The following is a 22779-nucleotide window of genomic DNA, read 5'->3' as shown; positions in this document are numbered from 1 at the left end:
GTGGGGTGTTGCGTCACTAGCTGTCTCCACTTGCGCAGGCTCTTTACATGGTGGTCTTTGGCTGTGGGCATCCGTGCTACATTCTGACTCACGCGCTGGTATCGGGGCAGCGCTTTAATATCAAGCCGTTGGAGCAGTCGCGTCAGGGGCAAACTTGTGAGGATCACGATCAGGAACGCAACAAACTGGGAGCAGTCTGTCATTCCGGAAACAGAATAATAATAATAATTTTAAAAAAAACGACTGTGATCGTAATAAATGAACAGTGACGTTTATTTTAATGAAACACTTTGAAACAGTCGCATTCCCCCGGCAGCCGCGGTATTATCTGCGCTCAGCCTCGTCGATTTCGACTGTCACCAGTTATTATTAGACTTTCTTAATTCACTGGATGTGTAAAACATTTAATTTCCCTGCTACAACGGAGGCTGGGCCTGGAGGAGAGTGGGGCGACGGGAAGAGTAGAGGAGCGAAGCGCCACTTAACTGGTTTTGTTGTGAGGGGCCCGGCGCGCGCGCTGGCTGGCGTCGCGGAGCCCCAATCAGGTGCCATTACACCCGCTGGTCGAGGACGCCATTGGCTGACGGGGAAAGGAGCCGTGCGCAAAACCAAGCCCGCCGCTCACACTCGCCTTACAGAAGCCGAGCTGAGAACATCATCCGCTTTGAGCGCTTAGGCGCAGCGATTACATCCTCACACACAGAGAGAGAGATTCAGATTCAGAGAAAGTCCCGCTATTCGCCGCGCTTTACCAAGAAGTTGCGTCTGTCGTAGATTTGGTGGGATTTTTTTTGTGTTTCGTTTTTCGCCGTTCTTTCGCTCGCGTGGATTTCCCTATTTTGTTTTGTGACTTTCTCGCGAAGAAAGGGCAGTCTGTTCGGCGCGCGCGCGCGGAGTGTTGGCTATGCGTCCTGGCTCCAGCCCGCGATGGTTGCGCTGACGCCAAAACTCACAGCCCAGTGCAGAATTGATTAAACCAGAGGAGCTCGGATCAAATGGCTGTGCTTCTCACAGCTGAAACGACACAATGTTCCACTGACCCAAGGCTGAGGAGAGGAATTTCGGACTCGAGCAGCCTTGTTGCTGTTTATTTCACTGCCTTTTTACGGACACAAGAAAGGGGGAATGCACAATTTTTGTAGGAAAACGGAATAACACTTTTTTTGTCGTCTTCAAGTGCACTTTTAAAGAGGTAGAGGAGATGATTTGGGTAATATTTGCGCTCTCCATCCTGGATGGAGCCGTCTCTCAGCTGCACTACTCCGTGCCGGAGGAGCAGGAGCCTGGCTCCGTGGTTGGGAATATTGCAGAGGATCTGGGGTTGGACATCACCAAACTTTCCGCTCGCCGCTTTCAAACGGTGCCTAGTTCACGGACACCTTATCTGGAGGTGAACTTAGAAAACGGCGCGCTGCTGGTGAAAGAGAAGATCGACCGGGAGGAAATCTGCAAGCAGACCACCCCGTGCCTATTGCACCTGGAGGTGTTTCTGGACAACCCACTGGAGCTCTTTCGCGTGGAGATCGAAGTGATGGATATCAACGACAATCCCCCCAGCTTTCCCGAAACAGATATTTCCGTGGAGATATCGGAGAGCGCCATACCCGGGACCCGTTTCCCCGTGGAGAACGCCTTCGACCCGGACGTGGGCACCAACGCGCTCAGCACATACGACCTAACCAATAACAACTATTTCTACCTGGACGTGCAGACGCAGAGCGACGGGAACCGGTTCGCGGAGCTGGTGCTGGAGAAGCCGCTGGACAGGGAGCAGCAGGCGGTGCACCGCTACGTGCTCACCGCCATGGACGGAGGGATCCCGCAGCGGACCGGGACGGCGCTGCTGGTCGTCAAAGTTCTGGACTCGAACGACAACGCGCCCACGTTCGAGCAGTCGGTGTACGCGGTGAACCTGCGGGAGAACTCGCCCGTGGGCACGCTGGTCATCCAGCTCAACGCCACGGACGTGGACGAGGGTCAGAACGGGGAAATCGTGTACTCGTTCAGCAGCCACAACGTGCCGCGGATAAAGGACTTGTTCAACATCGACGCCCGGACGGGGAGGATAGAGGTGGCCGGGGAGGTGGACTACGAAGAGAGCAGCACGCACCAGATCTACGTGCAGGCGAAAGACCTGGGGGCGAACGCGGTGCCCGCGCACTGCAAAGTGCTGGTCAAACTCGTGGACGTGAACGACAACACGCCGGAGATCAGTTTCAGCACCGTGACGGAGTCCGTGAGCGAGCAGGACGCGCCGGGCACGGTGATCGCGCTCTTCAGCGTCTCGGACCGCGACTCGGGCGAGAACGGTCAGATGAGCTGCGAGATCCTGGGCGACGTCCCCTTCAAGCTCAAGTCGTCCTTCAAGAACTACTACACCATCGTGACGGACGGAGCGCTGGACAGGGAGAACACGGACGCGTACACCATCACCGTGGTGGCCAAAGACAAGGGCCAGCCGTCGCTCGCCACCAGCAAGTCCATTAAGGTGCACGTCTCGGATGAGAACGACAACGCGCCGCGCTTTACGCAGGCGGTTTACGACGTGTATGTGACAGAAAACAATGTACCCGGGGCTTTCATTCACGCCGTGAGCGCTTTGGACCCTGACATAGGTCAGAACGCACTTATTACCTACTCCATATTGGAGTGTGACATACAGGGCATGTCTGTGGATACGTACGTGTCCATAAACCAGGACACCGGCTACCTTTACGCGCTGCGCTCCTTTGATTACGAGCAGCTGAAGGAGTTCAGCTTCATGGTCCAGGCTAAGGACGCCGGCGCCGCGGAGCTCCTCTCCAACGCCACCGTTAACGTCATCATAGTTGACCAGAACGACAACGTGCCCAGCGTCATAGCCCCCGTCGGCAAGAACGGCACGGCCAAAGAGCAGCTGCCGCGCTCCGCGGAGCCCGGCTACATGGTGACGCGCATCGTGGCCATGGACGCGGACGACGGGGAGAACGCGCGGCTGTCCTACAGCATCCTGCGGGGCAACGAGATGGGGATGTTCCGCATGGACTGGAGGACCGGGGAGCTGCGCACGGCCCGCAGGATCTCCCCCAAGCGGGACCCGCAGGGCTACTACGACCTGCTGATCGAGGTGCGAGACCACGGGCAGCCCCCCCTCTCCTCCTCCGCCAGCGTGAGCGTGGTATTAGTGGACAGCGTGGTCGACGATCGCAAAGGCAATCACGAATCGACGTCAAAGGCGAAGGAGACCTCCCTTGACCTCACCCTCATTCTCATCATAGCCCTGGGCTCCGTTTCGTTTATCTTCCTCCTGGCCATGATTGTGCTGGCCGTGCGCTGCCAAAAGGACAAGAAGCTCAACCTGTACACGTGCCTGCTGGCCGGCGACTGCTGCCTGTGCTGCGGCTCGTGCTGCAGCAGGCAAGCTCGCGGCCGCAAACAGAAGAAGCTGAGCAAGTCGGACATCATGTTAGTTCAGAGCACCAACGTGACGTCAGGGGTCGGGCCCGTGGGCCAGGTGCCCGTGGAGGAGTCGGGCGTGGGCGGCGTGGGCGGGGGCTTCGGCTCCCATCACCACCAGAACCAGAACTCGTACTGTTACCAGGTCTGTCTGACACCGGAGTCCGCCAAAACGGATCTGATGTTCCTGAAGCCGTGCAGCCCCTCCCGCAGCACCGACGCGGATCACACCAACCCCTGCGGCGCCATAGTCACGGGTTACAGCGACCAACAGCCGGACATCATATCCAATGGCAGTATTCTCTCTAATGAGGTAAGAGGGGCTTGAATCCGTTTCGTGGCTCAGGGCTCCAACCCACTCTCCGCTAGAATGAATAAAAGTGCGCAGAAGTTTGAGCGTAACCACATATATAATGGATCCTTATGTATTCAGGTCACGTACAGCAAAAAGTCTCCGAGATGAGCACAAAGGTATCTGCTATTGAACTGGCTGTTCTGCTCAATGGCCTTTAATCATTACCACGCCTAATAGCGATTGACGGCGTTAATCGCTAACACTCTGGCCTTTTGTTCCTATTCGCAACGGACTGCCGTTAGTTTAGCGTCCACGCTGCGCGCAGAGTCTGAGCGCGCGGAGGCTCGAGGCGCTCGCGTCAGTCATGCGCGTCTTTGCGCGCAACAGTTTGTCCACATCGGGAGTTCGACTCCACGCATTTTCCTCAGCCCTAAAGAAGAAAAAAAACCCGGAGAGGAGCCCCGCGGGCAGTCACAGCCTTGCTTCTGCCGTGTCGTAGCATTCCACGCACGACCCAGCACGGTGGCACCGCGAACAAAGGCTGTTCAGTTTCAGCGTCGGGCGACTCGATCATTTACGCATTCAGTCGTCTCCCTTACCCCCTCTCTCCCCTGCTCTCGCCTCCCCTCGCCCACCCACTGACACCCCCCCCCCCCTGCGCACGCACCACGCTGACAACCCGGGCGCATCTTGCCAGTTACGAGTCTAACGTTCATTAAGCCGCAATTTCTGTTTATTCCATTAAAGAAAGTGACCAGACCTGTTTTTTTTCTGTGGATTTTCTAGACCAAACACCAGCGAGCAGAGCTCAGCTATCTGGTGGACAGACCCAGACGCGTCAACAGGTACCGAAAAGCGCACATGCACCCCATTGCAACCAATCTGCACAGCCTAGTGAAACGCACAGCATTCACCACTACCGAACCTCCAACGTCCAATAGGCCCCGTGGATCCACAGCCTATAAAACAGCCTAGTGCACCCATCAGAACCAGCTCTGTATGTGCAGCTCTGTTAATTGTGGCTTCGAGAGGCTGCATGGTTCCCAGCGTATCCATAATGTTCATCTTCAATTTGGCATCGCTCCCATAACTGACAGAGCAGTGCCTATTAAGGCTCTAATGCTGGATTTCATTACATGCCATGTGTAACATCCAATTTAGACTCTTGTCGGCCACAGTATTAAGGAGTGTATTAATGTGGTGTTGATTTCTGATTCCCCCTGTCTTTCCATTCATCTCTCGGCCTCTCATTTAATCCTCCTCCTCTCTTTTCATCTTCGCCTCTCCCGATGCTGTGTCTTGACCTCCCTCTCTGGCCTCTTCATTATTTTCATACCTCTCTTTTCCTCCTTCCTCCTCTAATACGGCTGTGTGCCCCCCTCCCCTGACCCTTTCCAGCTCGGCATTCCAAGAAGCAGACATCGTGAGCTCCAAAGACAGCGGTCACGGTGACAGCGAACAGGGCGACAGTGACCACGACGCCACCAACCGGGGTCACTCAGCCGGTGAGTTCCCCCACATCATGTAATTACAGTCATTTCAGGGCTTGCACGCACGCACACACACACACACACACACACACACACACACACACACACACACACACACACACACGCTCCTGCCTTAGTTTAATTCGTGTGTATTTGCAATTGTGAATGGAATAATGCTGAATTGTTGGTGCGGACTGGTGACTTTTAATTTCCTTAATTTGAGAGTGTGCGAAAGCTCAGGCTCTGGGGGCGCTGCCTGGCTGGCATGAACAGCCCCAGAGGTGTTGATTGTATTTCACACCCGGGTGAAACGGAGGAATATTTGGGGAAATCTGTTTTCTTGTCTCGCTCGGCATCCTACTTTTTCACCCCTGTCTCCTTCTAACCTTGGCGCCGTTTCGCCGAGCGGTGCTGAAAGGACAGCGACTCGACTCACAGCGAGCCAGTGTGAGGCCTATAGCGCTTTAGTGGCACAGATCAATAGGTTCACTCAAGTGGAAGCTAAATTGATATAATGAGATGCATTTCAATCAGCCTCACAGTCGGTGTTTTGTACTGCCTTTGCTGTACTATAGATCTATCTGATCAAAGACATTAAATCTTTTTTTTCTTTGTTTTCTGGCAAAATGTCAGAATTAGAAAATATTTCCACATCTGTACTCCCACTTCTGGTTTATTTACCGACTGTCATTTCTTTACTACACATATCAGTGAAGTGAATATTTTTAGTAAAGGCTTAAGGTCTTACCACAAGCCTCCCCTTGTTCTCACTAAAATTCTATTAGGTTAGTACCTGTTCATTGATCAAAGTGGAGTCAGACAAAAAGTGGAGCAATACAAAATCTCATTTCATATTGAATTGCCCTTTTCTTCTGAGGGATTGTTCCACACGGCTCATGCAAGACCCCTGTCTAGACCAGAGGCTGCCAAATATCATATCGGTGCTGGGAATACAAATAGCGCAGATTAGAGAGGTGCTGTAGTGATGGTGAATGATCCTCATCAGGCACCACAGTGTTTGACATTATTAATAAACCGAGCCAAACCACAGAGCCAGCGTGCAGCAGTGGTGGTGTCACTCCCTGCCCTCTGTGATGAAACAGTTGGGGAAGGTCAAACTGTGCGAGACTAAAATGCAGATTTGGAGGAAATCCAAAATCACTTAATTCTATTTTATATGGAGAATAAATTGTGTTTTGGAGTAAATATTAACAGAGGCGTTAGACACCTCCTATCAGAACATCTGTAGTTGTGTATTCGGGCACATACGCTGAGCGGCTAAGCCCAAGCTTTGATAAGTAACCACCCATGATACGGTTCTCAATGACTGACCTGTAACTGCATTTTAAAATTTATCTCATGTGAAATATTGTCTTATCCTCCTTCTTGCTGGTTTTTCCCAGCACAGTTACAGTCTCACATTTCTGAACCGATAACACGTTTGCTCAGCTTTATTTGGCTCTGAGCGCGTGCATTTGGCACCGGTCTGGTAGCGGACCCAGTTGGTGCTGTACTTTGCATTTCATAGGAGGAAAGAGGAACATTTGTTCCTCATGTTGGATTTAGAAGGGAACAGCTTACCACGCCATGGGAGGTAATATCACACGACTGGTATTTTAGAAAAAGAGGGACACTTGAGTTTCGCAGACTTTTGTAAACAAAACCGCATGAAGTGTGTGTGTGTGTGTGTGTGTGTGTGTGTGTGTGTGTGTAGGGGTGTGTAAAGGTATATGACTGTCTGAATCAATATGTAGGTGTATATCCCATGCCATTAAGTAATCTGTGTGTGTATAGGGGGGAGGAGGGGGAAGACAAAGCTCAGTGATGATGTCTGTATTAAAAAGGAGTTCTCCTTTGAGACGGTACTCAGGGAAGCTTAAATGAGATTCACTTTAAGAGCAGAACGGTAGCTAGAACTTGGCCCGCTGCCATATGTATATTGCTTCTACACAGTCATACTCGCTGCTCTTTTGTGTCCCTGTGTGGATACGTGTGCTCTATTTTCCCCGTTTGAATGTATAGCATCGAGAATATTGTCGATTGTCTCACATGATGCGCGTGTGTGTTGCCTGTGCACGTCACACCGTGTGCAGCTGCCTGTGTCACTTTTGTGCTAATGCAGGGAGCCAAACCGAACAAGCCCGAGCCAAGACTATGTATAGACCACACATATTTGTATGGATTTCTGCTGCATTTGTGTGCACAGACCGCCGTGTGTGTGTGTGCGTGCATGTGCGCGCATGCTTTTGTCTGACACACACGTATTCTTTCCCAGGCTTTGTGGCAGGGTCTCATCCTTCATTCTGTCTCCCCCACACGTTGGCTCTCCGCAACACTCGGCTGATCAGTAATTCATTTCTAGAACCTTTGCATAGCAATTATCAAAGGAGGGTTAGAGGCAAGGTTTTCTCCCGGGGCCGCGCGGCACACTCTCCCTTTTGGTGCACCTCGAAATATTTTAAATCAAGGGGAAACCATTTCCAGTTGGCATATCATCAACTACACCTGCCGTAGCTTCCCGCTCGGCCGCTCGTCTGACACTTTAGAAAATAAGTCTCCTGACGTGGTTTTAAATCAAAGGGACACTGCCTGTGAGGCTGGGATATCGCTGGATACCTTTAAAAAGTGGGCAAATGGCTTTTCTGAAAGCGGCATGTCTGGAGTGAGGCACTGCTGTGTCAGGAGCAGGCGCTATTGATTCACTATTACGCCTTCTGCCTCTCCACGCCCTAATTTTTTTTTTAGGTTGATTCAAATTAGACACTGTTTTCCTCATTATTTCCCCTCATCATCCTAATAGGATGTGGCGATGACTGTGAGCGAGCGCAACAAAAAACGGTGACAGATAAGAGAGGGTAAAATATTCCTTAGCGGAAAAAAAACCTGGCGTCTCAGAAATGCTCGATCAGCCGTGGAAGAGGCTGCGTGACGGGTGGGAGACTGGAAATGATCATTATCGTGACGTTTGTTTTGGTGAGAACAACAGCTGTGACAAATGGGACAATTAAATCACTCTGGCAATGGAGTATTAGATAGCTGATTATGAATTAGTGGCGGATACCATGTTACACTTTCCTGTGTCAGTGAGCTGTCAGAGGAGTTTAGCCTGCAGGGTGTAGCGACGCCCTGATCCCGGCCATACACACCAACGCACCCAAGGCTGCAGAAGGACCGGTGGACACGGTTGCACTAGTTTTTAAAATCATACAAAGGCATAGTTCTAGGAAATAAGAAACTGTCAAAATGCTTCCAGGAACAAAGAGTGTATTTAAACCCAAGTGTTTAGAGTTAAAATCTAAAATGTAAAGGGGAACCATGAAATATTTATCTTTTGTGCTTGAAAAGTTATTTAAAGGAAGAGACAATCATTCATACACAGTGCCCCTCCCTCTCTTTGTGTGTGTGTGTGTGTGTGTGTGTGTGTGTGTGTGTGTGTGTGTGTGTGTGTGTGTGTGTGTATATATATATATATATATATATATATATATATATATATATATATATATATATATATATATATATATATATATATATACTGTAATACAGTGCATTATTGAATGTGTTCTTGGTATGAATAGGCATTCAACTTTTTTTGGATGGCGAAAGTGTTTCTAATCCTGAAATGAATCAGAAAGACCACAAAATAATTCCTTACCTTCACCATGTTGATCCTAGGAATATGTCTAAAATCACAGGATCCCAATGTGTACAGCATGAAAAGGTGTATTTCCACCAGCTCTGACGGGGTCCTTGGATATTTATGACTGAAATGAAACATAAGGCTGTAAGACTGGCTGTGAGGGAAATCTGAGAAGTTGCGAGAATCATAAAGTTGCTTTGACCATGATATGTGCTTTGTAACACACTCATCATCCTTTCTGCCCAGAGATTTAACGCCTGTGAACATCTGCACCAGCCAAGCTGTGACACTAAATTTCCTCCAAGAAACATGAAATATGATATCAAGATACGTGTTAGTAATGCTCAAAGTGGGTTTAGATATCAGATTATCTGATCTGTGATTTATGATGCACGACTATATTATTACCTTACTTACCTTACTTTAATGTGACCCAGAAAATGAATGACATTCGCGCATATGCACTATATGTGTCGTAATTTGCAGAATCTGTGGAGATCTTGCTGCAAACCATGTTTGCAATTACATGTGAGCACTAATAAACTCAGTAGCTGCGTTTGCATGAACCCTGGTATTCTACCAATGCACAAGGTAACAGCTCAATCAGAATAAATATGCATTATAAAATCAACTCAGTTGGAACAAATTAATCTCTTCAGAAGGAATTTTTAATCCAGTAAACCTTAATCTGAGCAACAAGAAATTATTACTCTTATTTTCGGTTTAAGATATATGTTTTCCACATATTCCGCAGGTGGGGGGGGGGGCATTTCCTTCTAGAAGAACCAGCAGAGTGACGCCTAATTGAAATTGGCCTGTGATTCATACACCTTTTGGTCGGATATTTTAAAAGCTTGTTGAATGCCTTGACAGCTGAAAGGGTAAAAACAATTATGTGCTCCAAATGGATTTGAAAGATGCATGAAAGTAGATTCCATTGAACTCAATCAGCACCTATGCATACATAAAAATGGACGATCTGGTCAGAATTATTAATTTTATTATTAATTAGATTGACTAACTACTCTCCCAGTAGACACAACCAGTACGGTATGTACTGTAAAATAAATTCTGCTCAGTGCTTTATACAGCTGCTCGCCGGTTACAAAGGGAAGACAAAGTGATGAAAAGCATGCAAACCAGAGATCAATAATCAGTCGTCATGCTGAAGCTTTGCTCTGACACTATCTCCCGAGCAAAATTAATCAAACAGACACTATTAGAGCAAGCGGACATCTTGGCTCTCCTTCCCTGCTCAGCTGCCATTTAACAGACATCAAAAATGATAGCTGTCTCCGAAAGACATCCGTTACTCTGTCCGTCCTTACTGGACACAGTGGGAGCCATCTTGTTTTGATTTGGCCCTGGGAGGTCTCTGGTTTACTCATCACGGACCTCAGCGGCCGACTCATGCAGCTCGTGAAGCCACGCTACTCTCTGGCCTGAGCTCCTGTCCAAATATTGACATTTTGTGCCTTTAGTCGCTGCCGAACAGTGGAGGACAAGATAAAAAGACAAAGCTTTGGACAGAAGACACCCTCATCACTGGGGACGGGAATTTTTCTTTTAAGGAGATAAAGCAAGAAAGCGAAAACAAGCTCAGAGGATTATATGTAAAAGGAAATAACAATAGATGGAGATGGAGGAAGCAAAGGAGACACCGTGGGCCTAATAAAATAGAGAGACACAGACTGACAGCAGCACAATAGCTGTATACCCAGAAAAACAAATTCAAACATGGGGCTCATTCTCTCCCTAATTTCCAGTTGCTGGATGTATGTCAGGCAGCACAATTAGTGAAATCACACCGACGAGGGATTTTGGAAACATGCAGAGAGAGAAAAGAAAAGAAGCGGAAAAAGAGAACAGAAGTGCTGATTGCTTATTAGCAAGTACATTGTGTTTGCATTGTGTAGAGCTGTTTACATCTTTGTGTGTGTGTGTGTGTGTGTGTGTGTGTGTGTGTGTGTGTGTGTGTGTGTGTGTGTGTACGTGTTTACCATATTTGTGGGGACCTGGATGCACATTTATATTGTGGGGACGCAGCCTTAGTCAATGACGCTAGCCATTAATGAGACTTGGTTTAAAGTCGGTTTACGTTTGACTCGGGTCATGAAAGTAACAGCCAGAAGCTGCCTCTGTGTGTGTGTGTGCCTCTGTGTGTGTGGGTGTGTGTGTTGTGCGTGGGCTCGCGTGCGTGTGTTCTTCCTGCCTGATGAGGTCACGGTGAGAGATAGGGCTGCTGGCAGGGCCTGTCATTGCCAGTCACCGTTTTGGTTGTTGTTTTGCTTCCCGCCTGAGGAAGAAAAGGTGCTTCACGGGGATCAACAGCCACTGGGTGTCATGTGTGCGCGGCCTGTCTGTCTGCTTGCCTGTGTACATTTACATATCTCCACGTTAAGGGGAGTATTTTTAAGCACGCCTGTGTGTTTGCAAACATATGAGTTGATGTCGCGGTTTTTCAAGAGCGAGCCAGCAGGCAAAAATCACTGAGTAGTTGGGAAGCGAGTGACATGAGTTACTCTGAGTTGATAGACGGTAAACAGTGAATGCTGCAAACTATATTTACACATCATCCCCAGAGTGCAATTCACCCGTGCGCCTGCTTAATAAGATACTGAGATGTAGATTTGTCTCCTAATGCCTAAACATTGCATCATTGCAGATGCATGTCTGCATAGTTGCGTGTGTGTTTGCTCTCGCACCTGCGTTTCAGTCTTCTTGCTGATTTGTTTGCACATTTGGAAGCATGTGCATTTTGGCTGCGATCCGCTTTATCTGCATAACAGCGCGGAGATGACTGGGCGGCCTGAGGTCAGCACCCTTGTGCACCCTTGTGTGGAGGAGCTAATTAATTTGCAAAAAGTCCATTAAAAGGCTAAAGGCTAACCGCGAAGCAGGGATAAACTTATAAAACACCAAGATTTATATGCGTTCAACCTTTAAAGGAAGCATAAATATACATTAGTCGAAGCGGCGGCTCGGCAGGTAAATGCCACTCAAAAATCTGAGTTTGTATTTGAATGGATCTCTGAAGGTTTCCCCCGAGGTTCCTATTAGAGAAGTAAAGCTTCCTGTTGGGTCACCAGCAGACGGTGACCAGCAACCCACAAATGCCAGGTTGTGTTAAAACCAAACCGGGAGCGAGCAGGGCTGATGCCGTGAACCAAGGTCTGAGGTAAACAGACCGCACGGACATCTGATGTATTTAAAAGTTGCTGAATCAAACGCGGCTCGTTAAGTAAAACGCCGAAGAAAGCAGCTGTCAGCTTTTATACGCAGCCTTTTTCCCCGCGGTCGCCGCTTCTGTTAGATTTACACCGGGTCATAACAAACTACCTGTGTCCTACAGGAAAACACGATTGTGCAGTTAATTCTCAGCTGATATAATTAACTATATCAAAGCTGAAGCGCAATCGTACATTATTAATCTGGGAAAGACGGATGGTGATAGAAAACGAAGTCCATCGGATGTTCAAAGCATTTTAATAAGCTACTGTTAAACCACATTAAAATCTGCTCTTTAACTGGAGGTCTTTCATTTCTGGTTCTCCAACGGCCCACCTCTGTCTCCCCCCTCTCCCCTCTCCATCTGCAGCCCCCCCCCCCCTTGTCTTTTCTGGCTATTGCTCTTTCCATCTGTGATGGCCTGGGTCTCCCCTCTCCTTCCTTATGGTTCCCGCAGTCTCGCTGCTTCTCCCGCCTGCTGTCTCTGTCTGTGAAATCTGCGACTCCCCCGTCTGTTTTGCCCTTGTTGTCTCCTGTCTGCGAGCCTCGTGTCTCCCCTGGCTCTCCGGTCGCTCATCCTCGATGCCCGTCTCACTCCCCACGAAGCCTGAATTAGCGACGCGATTAGACCCAGACGATGCACACGAGCACCGAAATATAATCCGCCACAGTGGTAGCTCTGGATGACATCCCTTAGAATAACAATGCGTAATGTGGTTGTAAATAACCGCCTTCTTACAACCTGTAACTTCTTATTACATTCAAGAAACGACTCTGGCCCCTTGTCCATTTTTTTAAATACCACAGTAAATAAAATACTAAGTACTGTGCACCTCTACTGCATTGTTGATGCAGTCACCCTAATAAAAATCATCTTTAAAATCCTCAAGAGATACACTCAACCCTCAGTAGTGTCTGCAGGAATATATACAACCTGAGAGGCAGGATCCAGGGTAAACACAATCGTCTTGACCCGGCCGAGCCACTTGGCTGCTGCTCGTTAAGCTTATTGCTTTGAGTGCCTGGCAATAACTGAAAGGCTACTCAGAAGAGCATATTGACATTTTTATCAACTTCTTCGTCTGCTCTTTCGGGCCGCGGTGGCTGGCCAGAAACAGGACGCAGCTGTCGAGATGTTATATAAAGAAAATCCACCTGAAACAATAAAAAGAAGGAGCTGGGTGACCAAAAATTGGGTTAGGAGAGGAACGGGAGACATGTTGGGTCCGTGCGGCCGCCCTGGAAGACCAGTCACCGCATCGCAGTAACGCCGTGTTGACTTATTTAATCAGTCTTTCAGCCTCAGACTTAAACGTCCATCTTATTGCAGGAGCACGTCCAAAATATACCAAACATTAGAGCGGCGGGGTTCAGTCTGACAGAACAAACTAAAGAAAGATGAAAAATGTCACCAGCAACACATCTGTATTTTTGACCAGTGATGCTTTTTTTTTTTTTTTTTTTGGTTCTTGCCTCTTTCACTGCAGATAAAAGTAATCCATAGTCCATGACAGGCTGATAGTCTAATAAGCAGGGTGGGCGGGGATGCGGAAAGGGAAAGTATTTTTCTCTGTTTAAAGCAGCAGATAATGGTGAAGCACATAGAATTTCATATTCCAATATGGCATTACCTCATTGGTGCTGTTGCATCATCTGTTGTGATTATTAGAAGTGATATGCAGGCGGTGTCTTCCTCCTCCTCTCTCCTCGAGATTATTTCCCGGCTCTTTGTTAATACTTAAAGCGCGGGCTTATCTTTGCCTGGTGTAACATCTATTTGTATGTATATGCTGACATTACTTTGTTTGCGTCTGAGCCTGCTTTTAGTAATAGAGGACCGGTGACATTATCGCTCCTGCGGATCGGGTGGAATAGATCGGTGCGAGTGAACCCTCTGATCAGAAGCCCTCTCATCCTTGGGGGAATTACAGATTATGCAGAGGCCGCTGTGTGTGTGTTGTTGTACCCTTTTTCCCTGCCGCTCCCGCCTCCTGTCATCCATGCCTGTCTTCCTCCTGCTCCTATTACAACATTCCCGCACTTTCCAACAGACAATTGGAAAAATACAAATCCATTCAGGATGAGTAGAGAATGGCTGCAGGGTCTTATTATTATGATGACTCTGTTCATGTCTCTTACTCTTCTCTCCCTTTTTATAATTTCTCTCTTGCCCCCCCTCGCTCTCCGCTCTTTATTCTCTCTAACAGAGTGTAATTAACATAACTGGTACCTCTTTCATGTGTACGTGAAAGCGTGTGTTACTCTATTATATCATTTCAGATGTTAATTTAATCTTTTTTTCTATGTTGGTGTCTCCTTTTGGCAGTAGCTCCGTGTCAATTACACACTTTGTTGGTTTGTATACACATGATTGACATTAGCATGCGATTAGGCCCCAGTGTGTGTGTGTTTTTTTTTTGGTTGCTGCATATTTCTGAACATAGCGGTCCGTTAGCCTGCGGCGGTACAGTACGTGTGCACACGTGCAAAAGGATGATGGAATATAGATCCGCATTTTGTCTCGTGGTGTTTGGGAATCAATTGCGAGCGTGAGGATGTTGATGTGGAGGGGGGGGATGTTTTCGCAACACCACATCACTTTGATTGCACATTTCATTCGGAATGAATGAGGTGAAGAGGAAAACAAACAATTCGCTTCATCAATGTTGGCCTTGTCTCTTTGATGAATAGCTTTGCTGCACTTTTTTCTGCCTGCGACATTGGCAAATGATTGCTAACTTGTGTTCTCTCTTCTGGTTTCTTTCTCAAACCACCCCTTTATCTTGCATTTCCACTTCAAACCTCTCCACCACTCTTCCTCTGTTCCTTTTTTGCCATTTACTGATCCCTTACATCTTTGTAATCTCCCACCCATCTTTCCATCTCACCCCAAATCATCCTGTTTCCACTTTCCATCCATCTGCCTGTATCTTCTCTGCAGGGGCTGACCTGTTTTCAAACTGCACAGAGGAGTGCAAGGCCCTGGGCCACTCTGACCGCTGCTGGATGCCCACCTTTGTGCCGTCCGACGGGCGCCAGGGGCCGGACTACCGCAGCAACCTGCATGTCCCTGGCATGGATGCCACGCTGCCTGACACTGAGGTACCCTCCTCCGTCAACCTCTCCGACCAACTCACCATGACCTCGTCCACCGCCTCGACCAATGATAGGTCATTCTCCACCTTTGGCAAGGACGGTCAGAGGTCACAGTCACACCACAGCCTTCACCATCACCTCCATCAGCAACAGCAGCAGCAGTTCAGCTCCAGCACGCTAGAGAGGAAAGAGTATGATAGGGGGACCCTACCATACAAACCCACCTTTCTCTGTGAGTATCAGTATGAAAGTTCCCTGGGACCTTATGACTTTGGTCTGGTCCAGTACAGATACTAAAGGAGAGGACAATGAATGCGTCTCTTGATTCTGATCTGGACGTTTTATATTGAATATCAAATTTAGATTTTTCTATTTTTAAGGAGGTTTAAAAATATGGCTTTGTGTTATGTTTTATGTTTTGCTTTTACTTTGTAAAATAATTATTTTGTTGAATGTATAATGTAATCTATTATAACCCCCACCTTCCCAACCCTAGCCTTCCCAGCACAGTCAGACCTCCCACGTTTACCCAAAATGCTGTCTGTATTGAGAATGTGACTTATTCTTAAAATAAACCAAATTTGAATTGGACTTGTTTTAAAAATGCTGTTGCCCCTTTTTCTTTCTTTGCCTTTCTCTAAATTTAACCCCTCCAAATCCTTTCCTGTCCACCTTTTTATCTGATGCTCATATAAGTAAAGGTTACCATTACAAGCACTCTTCATGTTCAATAATAACCCATCTAACACACATAAAATAAAATGCCGCTCAGATAAACATCTTATTGCACAGAGGAGGAAATAATACAGAGATCATCCCATGCTGCAAAGGACATCTTTTTCCATTTGCTCAACAACAAAGCTCTGCTCGAGCGCGATGACTTCCCTACTGAATAGCTCGAAAAGGTGAAACTCTAAGCCCACGCTTCTCCTTTTTCACGAGGATTGAAGTCCATTTTGTTCTAAAAAGGACGTCTCAAGTATGTATACCCGCTTGGTTGTGGATCAATACCTGACTTAAAGAGGGGTGGGTTAGGTAGGCTGTCAACACCGAGGTCAAGTTTCCTCCGCTGGAAAAAGTCACGCACACAAGTTTCTGTGCAAGAAAGGAAGGAAACTGTTAGAATGAGAAGTAACTTTAATTTACCAAATGAAACACATTATTGAGTTTCCAGCTTGCATTTCTCACGAAGCTGAATGGGATGAAAAGAACGGCAGGACACTTCTTGCCGCTTTCAATAGCTTCCCAAGCTCCCACATTACATAAATATTCTATTAGCTGTAAGAGTAGAGAATGGATTCGATATACGCATTCAGTAGAGAAGTCATTTCCAGTCAAGTCACCACCATGTTAACCACCATCTGCCATGCATGCTGACTGCGAGCTGTCTCTCAGGTAAAGCATCAGCACGATAACCTTCCTTTTTTTGTTGTTTTTTCCTTGTTTGTAACTCAGCAAAGAGAGTCAGGCAATCTTCCTCTTGCACATCAGGTCTGTGTGAGAAATAATTGGTATTTAGCCTTTAGGTGCTGGAGCCTGCTTTGCTCCAAATATAGCTGCCTGCACGTCTGCTCATCTCGTCTGCCTCGCAGGGTTAGGATAAATGCACTCCATATTCGCTCAGTCCAAAAATCATGACTTTATTTTATTCCATTTTACTTTTTTTTTGATTTATGATTTCCCCGGCTTTCCCTGCCCTGTTGAAATAAATTGACCCCACACTGCCACGGCAAAGGTTCTGTTGTTCATCAGGCTGTGAAAAATATGAGAATAGTCCCAAAGGCTGAGGTTCTATTAACCAATAGGCATCGTGTTCCACTTATAAAAATAGCATGCATGCTACTACTGGCTATGGCAATGCTCTGATCACCAGGGTTGCCTTGATAAAGGGTTTATAAATGTTTAATGATCCATTTGTAGATAATTAATGAAGCAATTAGTGCTCTGTGTATTTTCTGTGCATGCATTATGCAGTCACCAAATTCTGAACATTTATCTTTGCTGATGGACATGTTTGTACCCAATTCCCAAATTAGTTTTATGATGATATTGTAAGGACCGGTCTCTAGGGTATATAAATAACTTCACAGACAGTCCTTTGTGGCATGTATCCTTCAAGAGATGGTATTTCGAGCCAATTGTGTCACTAAAAAGTCTCCGGGGATGGGGTGTCTTTTGTCTTAACGAGTGTGTCTTTTGTCTTTTCAGCCCGCAAAAGGATTTGCTAGCTCATTTCACGTGGACCTGTCGGAGACGGCGTGAATATCTTTACCACCAACACGATGCTAGAGACAGAGAAATGAAACAGAACAAACCCTGACAAACAACAACCTTGGTTAAACTTCATTATCTCGGGTGGCGAACTGTAACAAAGCCTTGGCGGCGGTCGCCGAGGGAAGAAGGGAGAACAAAACACTGAGTAGCTGTAAACCTCTCCATATCCGAGGCGCAGTCCGAGGCCTTGTAGCTCTCAGCAGGACTGAGACCGGGGCCCAAACACTTGACACGTGAAGATTATAAAATCATCAGCAGAAAGAGCGGAAGGAGACGAACGGAGGAATACAAAACAAGCGAGAAGGAGAAGGATGGATTGATTCGCAGAGGTGGTTGGGTTATTTTTTTTTGTTTCGGACTGAGGAGTTAGCCTCTAGAGATCTGTGTGTGCCTGTTTACATGAAGAAAAAACGTTTCCGTAGGAACTTCAACATCACATGGAACCCTTTAGCTATTTCTATGGTCACCACTAAGCCAACTGTACAGAAACTGTGTGAGGGGAAAAAAATCTGACTGACAGCAACCGAGGAACTGAGAGACAGACAGCGTGCGAGAGCAGGTGTTGTACAGGTATAAAACAAAAGGAGGACAAGGGGAAGCAGAGACATGCAGTACTATAAATTCTGTATCTCCGGTTTTTTGACTTGACTGTCTTTATATACCTTCTCTTTTTGTTTTTTGTTTTTTTTTTCCGTTTCCGTTGTTCTTTCTGTGTGGTTAAAATGTGCAGACTCTAACGTATTCCAACTTACAGTTACTGGCAGGAACGTGCGGCCCAGAGTCGGGGACGGTCCTCTTTCAAGCTTAGCCATTTCAGGAAGGAGACTTTAACAAACACACTGCATAGAAACACACGCTAAAACGATCCTCATGCTCACGTTATCGATAAAATACCACAAATGAATGTTCTCATGACTAAACTAGTGACTAACACTTCTCAAGTACCTTCCTGAGCTGACTGCAGAGAGAGTGAAATGACCCTTTACCAGGATGTGGTCCCCTTGACGCCATCGGCCTCCACATAAACAATCAGACACATTCAGTGGTTTTTATCATGTGTGCAAAGTGTTTACCTGTGCTATTTTAAGAAGCCTATAAATGAATATAAATCTATATATATAACTCTCTCTATATATATATCTATACAATATACTTTTTTTCTGAAAACTGTGTAACCATTGGTTAGTTTCTACACCTCATAATGTCATTCAATCTAATAATACCAAGTGCTACAAAATCAAGATTTGTGTCGATTACAATGGAAGAGGTGTGTTTCAGCCTAAAAGCAAACCCCTTCCCACCAACCAAGGATTTAGTTGATGTTCTTATTTGATTGTTACTTTTCACTGTTTACAGAAGCTGGGCCTTGTCGTGTGTAGCAAAGACACCAGTCGAGTTGTTTTGGCCTGTTGTGTACTTCTACTAGCAGAATATGTGTTCATAATACAGAGGGGAGGTCAATCACAATCGAGCTAGATATCAAAGGTTTCGCAATCATACAAGAGAGACACACACGGATAAATGTGGACGTAAATAATACACGACGAGGCGCAAGTATGGCAATTATAGGCACACAAACAATCACACACACGCACACAGACACACACACACGCACACAGGTAAAGTGGTGATAAATAAACAGTGTCATTGAAGTTTTTCAATGTGTGTTTTGTCGCGTTTAAATAATACAATGAACAATAAAATGAAGGTAAGAGCCTGTAGCCGTGCTCACAGCACATTTGGTGCCAAGTGAACCCAGTGCTAATATCAGCATGTTAACAAGCCCATAATGGCAACGCTGACATTGTTCTAAGCACGTGTAATGCAGGAAGTACAGCTGAGGCAAGTTAGATTGGTGTTGAATTAGTTATTTGGGCATAGACCTTAATAAGTTCATTCAGGCCGTATGTGTTTGCACCAAATGTCATATTAATCCACCACTACACAAATCAGAAAGCAGAACATGGACCCATATCTACTACTTATATTTTGTGAAAACCACTACTGTCTACACAGAACGTACGTCAATCCATCTCCAAGGCAACAGAAATATTTGAACTTCCTGTGCTACGATAAAAGGAGTCATTGTTATCTATTCTCTGAAAAGTAAGAATACGCACAAAATGTCATACCAATCCATCCAAATATTCAATTTAAGCAGAAAGGTCAACCTGCTGTGAAAGTAAAGGATAAGTCGGGAGACCACAAGTTCCTAAGTATACATCTCAGGGGATGAGGAATCCATGGAGGAGGATAGGAGATAGGAGATATACTGTAATACAGATTGTTTCCACTTTGTTAATTGTTTTTAGTGCCTGATTTGTAACAAAGTGACATTCGGCTATCCTAAAAAATGTTTCAGACTTTCAAGAAGTAATCACTCTGGTTTTGCTCCACTTTCCTCATTCCCTGACCTCAATAGCTCATTAAAAAAAAAAAAAAAATCTGATACTTGTCTTCTGTCTGATTCCTTCAAAAACCACTGATGCCACATCCCTCCATCCCAATCCTTCCCCCTTCACTCCAGCGTGATCTTCACATGGTCTGGCAGAAGTTCACAGATGCCACAGAAAAAAAGAAGAAGATGAAGAAGGAGCACATTGGAGGCTGGGTAGACTGCAGCAAATGAAGCCTGGGGTCATGAGGGAGGCAAAGCAGTCCCTCAATTGATAGCCTAGAAACAGAGACGATCTGTTTGCGTCTATCACAAGACGGCCTTCCCCTTGAGCCGGGACGCATGTGACCAGCGCATGTGAGTGATCTGCTGGTTAACTGCTTGAATGTGTGGCCTTTGGGGCTGTGATTAAAACCTCACCCAGAAACAATCCAGCCCATGTTTATTTATAAGATTAAAATATGGAGATGGGAAAACAGCAATAAGAAAAGAGGTCACTGCTTGGTTTGAACTAAAAATGGGGTTATGGGAATATTATGGGAACAAAACACAAATTCAACTATTCTGCAATTAACCCCAATTTCATCAAAATACTTCCTCATCTTTATAACATACATCTTATTAATATAATATGTTTTACAGTAATATTTTTTAATATTAATCAGGTGACCTTATGGAGCATTAGCCATCTATTATTTAGGACCTGTTCTAACCTTTGACCTGCACTTATGCTTTTATTCTTTTGTTACCAGGGTTATTACCTTTATTATGAACTGTGACTGTAGTAATAGCAATGATGCTCCAGAGATGGGTATTTTTGGCTATTTATGATGTCATTGCAAATGATGGTTGACCTTGGGGCCATTGATCAACAACAAAGATGGGTAATAATGTAATGGGAAACTGCCTTTAGCCTACGACCATAAACATAAAAATCATGCTTTGCTCCAATTTACTTAGTTAAGTTAAAAGAAATAGAAATTATGTGGATAATTTCACCAGGTTTCTCAATAAATAGAAAATAAACAATTCATCATGGCAAGTTGGTACAGTTTTCATTGTAAGCCCTTATTACATTGCTGGAAGTGTTTTGTTTTAATGGCCGACCAGGGCCGGGCATTATTTCTTATTATTTCCTATTCATCCAGTACCTGCTCCTCCAAATACTGATACTAATGAATAAACACATCACTAATGAAGCAATTTCCTTAGTAATAAATGTTGCCTAAAGAAACTTTTTACCGATGTAGGTGAGGATATAAGCTGTTAAATAATAAGTAATTGAGTCACAGTAAATGTGTAAAGTCTGTTTCAGATACAGCATCAACAGTTACTTGATACTTTAATGTTTATGATGCTACAGTATAGGATCATCCACATTTCTTGCAGTGAGACACAGTATAATCATAACCCGGGGCGTGCGGTCGAACCGTGGGCAAAAAGACGGCACATTTTCACGCTTGAAGTAAAAAAGAAACGCTTTGTAGCTGGTTCTGGTCTCACCGAGAAGACAAACATCTTGCCAGACGACCTACAAGTGCAGACTGACATTCTATCAGTGGCTGCGGGTTGACCTGCTCTGTTTGTCCTCAAAGGCGCCTCCGCGGCAGACGGAGAGACTAGGAGTCATTACAACTGAATCATGGCGTCCATCTCCCTGCTTCTCTCCATGCGAGGTTGAGTGAAGTGACCTACAGTAGCTGTCTGTGCCTCCACCTCATATTCGCTCCCTGGCAGACGCACTTCATTACTCTGGCTAAATAGACTTGAGAGAGACCCCATCAGCTATCATTTACACAGCCTGCCGCTATCACCTATCGCCACAGCCGTCTCATCACACGTACGCGGCGTGCCCATGCAGACCCAGCGTCTGAACTGGACATGTTAAACATCTTCCTCTCCTTCCGCCTTCTTCTTTGGCTTCTTGGGCTGCGCTATCAGTCAACACACACACACACACACACACACACACACACACACACACACACACACACACACACACACACTTAGACATCCTTGGGCTCTATTCCCCAGCCACCTCATCAGACCAGACCAGACAGCTATTACACTGCGTGCTCTGATGCCCATTTTCCTCCCATCTCTTCCCTTATCTGCTGGCCAGCTGGGTCCGCAACAACCTATTGACCTGAGACGTAGCCTCGCTGCCCCGCTGACCTGGATACATTTTAACTGAAGGCTCGCTTTTTGTTTCACCCACGGAACTCTTCTATCCAAGCACTGCTCAATTTTTTTCACACCAGGTGAGACAGATTTGACGGTGGTGTTTCCATCTGGGCTAAATGGTTGCCTGGATAATGTCACAATGTCAAGACCTCACAGGCGTCAGCAGTAATATGCTTCAGACCTGTTTACTCCCAATAGCAACAAAAAGCATACTGGGAACATGAGAAATTATTGTTCGTTTCAAACATGTTTTAAAGTATAATTCACTCTTCTGTGAGAATAGTTTTGCTTGAAATAATGTAATGTAATGTTGTATTTTGACATATAGAAAGTAAAGAGTGTCAGAAAAAGATGTTCTCCGTTGCCGTTTATGTTCTTATCAGGTCTTATTATAGATATTGTTGACAGCGTCTTTCACACTCTGATGATTCTTAAACAATGTAATTTGTTTTTCTTATCAGCTTTGTGAAATCATTCCTTCTACTTCAGCAGAAGCCATGTCTTTATTAGATTTTATTCAGAAACATAACGTCTTGTTGTTCATATTTGCATTGACCTGCTTCAGACCCTGAATTTTGGTTAGAAAATTGAAGCAAACAAGAAATGTTTCAATTTCGGCACTTTATTACAGACAGGTTTTCCATCCTGGGACCAGTCTGCAGGGCTGCGTGCCGGCCCACCACATCTTGGACCCCTCCCTTATAAGAGACGTCCATGGAGGCAATCCTGCTGAACACTTATA

The 22779-nt window shown here is 46.0% G+C and overlaps 1 protein-coding gene across 3 annotated transcripts; it reads left to right on the top strand.

The window, feature by feature from the left end:
• Window positions 1-449: 449 nt before the first annotated feature.
• On the top strand, window positions 450-19110 carry pcdh10a (protocadherin 10a). 3 transcript variants are annotated; one of them, XM_029149012.3, is made up of 5 exons: window positions 452-3748; window positions 4517-4575; window positions 5129-5235; window positions 15030-15416; window positions 17393-19110. In XM_029149012.3, the coding sequence occupies exons 1-5, from the start codon at window positions 1202-1204 to the stop codon at window positions 17410-17412; spliced, it is 3120 nt and encodes a 1039-aa protein (XP_029004845.1). In that variant the 5' UTR covers window positions 452-1201; the 3' UTR covers window positions 17413-19110. The 3 variants fall into 3 exon arrangements, with proteins under 3 accessions (XP_029004835.1, XP_029004845.1, XP_029004854.1); XM_029149021.3 differs by having other exon boundaries at window positions 454-3748; window positions 15030-15190; XM_029149002.3 differs by lacking the exon at window positions 17393-19110 and having other exon boundaries at window positions 450-3748; window positions 15030-17386.
• The last annotated feature ends 3669 nt before the right edge of the window (window positions 19111-22779 follow it).

The sequence above is a fragment of the Betta splendens genome, chromosome 1, assembly GCF_900634795.4.
Source record: "Betta splendens chromosome 1, fBetSpl5.4, whole genome shotgun sequence".
Classification (NCBI taxonomy): Eukaryota; Metazoa; Chordata; class Actinopteri; order Anabantiformes; family Osphronemidae; genus Betta; species Betta splendens.
This window is presented reverse-complemented; position numbering and strand designations above follow the sequence as displayed.

What these genes read in the sequence shown, in the direction of transcription:
- pcdh10a (XM_029149002.3), top strand. Translation starts at nt 1,202, where the DNA reads ATGATTTGGGTAATATTTGCGCTCTCCATCCTGGATGGAGCCGTCTCT. An exon ending in AGACCCAGACGCGTCAACAG is followed by an intron (nt 4,576 to 5,128) that starts GTACCGAAAAGC and finishes GACCCTTTCCAG; the next exon opens with CTCGGCATTCCAAGAAGCAG. An exon ending in CAACCGGGGTCACTCAGCCG is followed by an intron (nt 5,236 to 15,029) that starts GTGAGTTCCCCC and finishes TCTTCTCTGCAG; the next exon opens with GGGCTGACCTGTTTTCAAAC.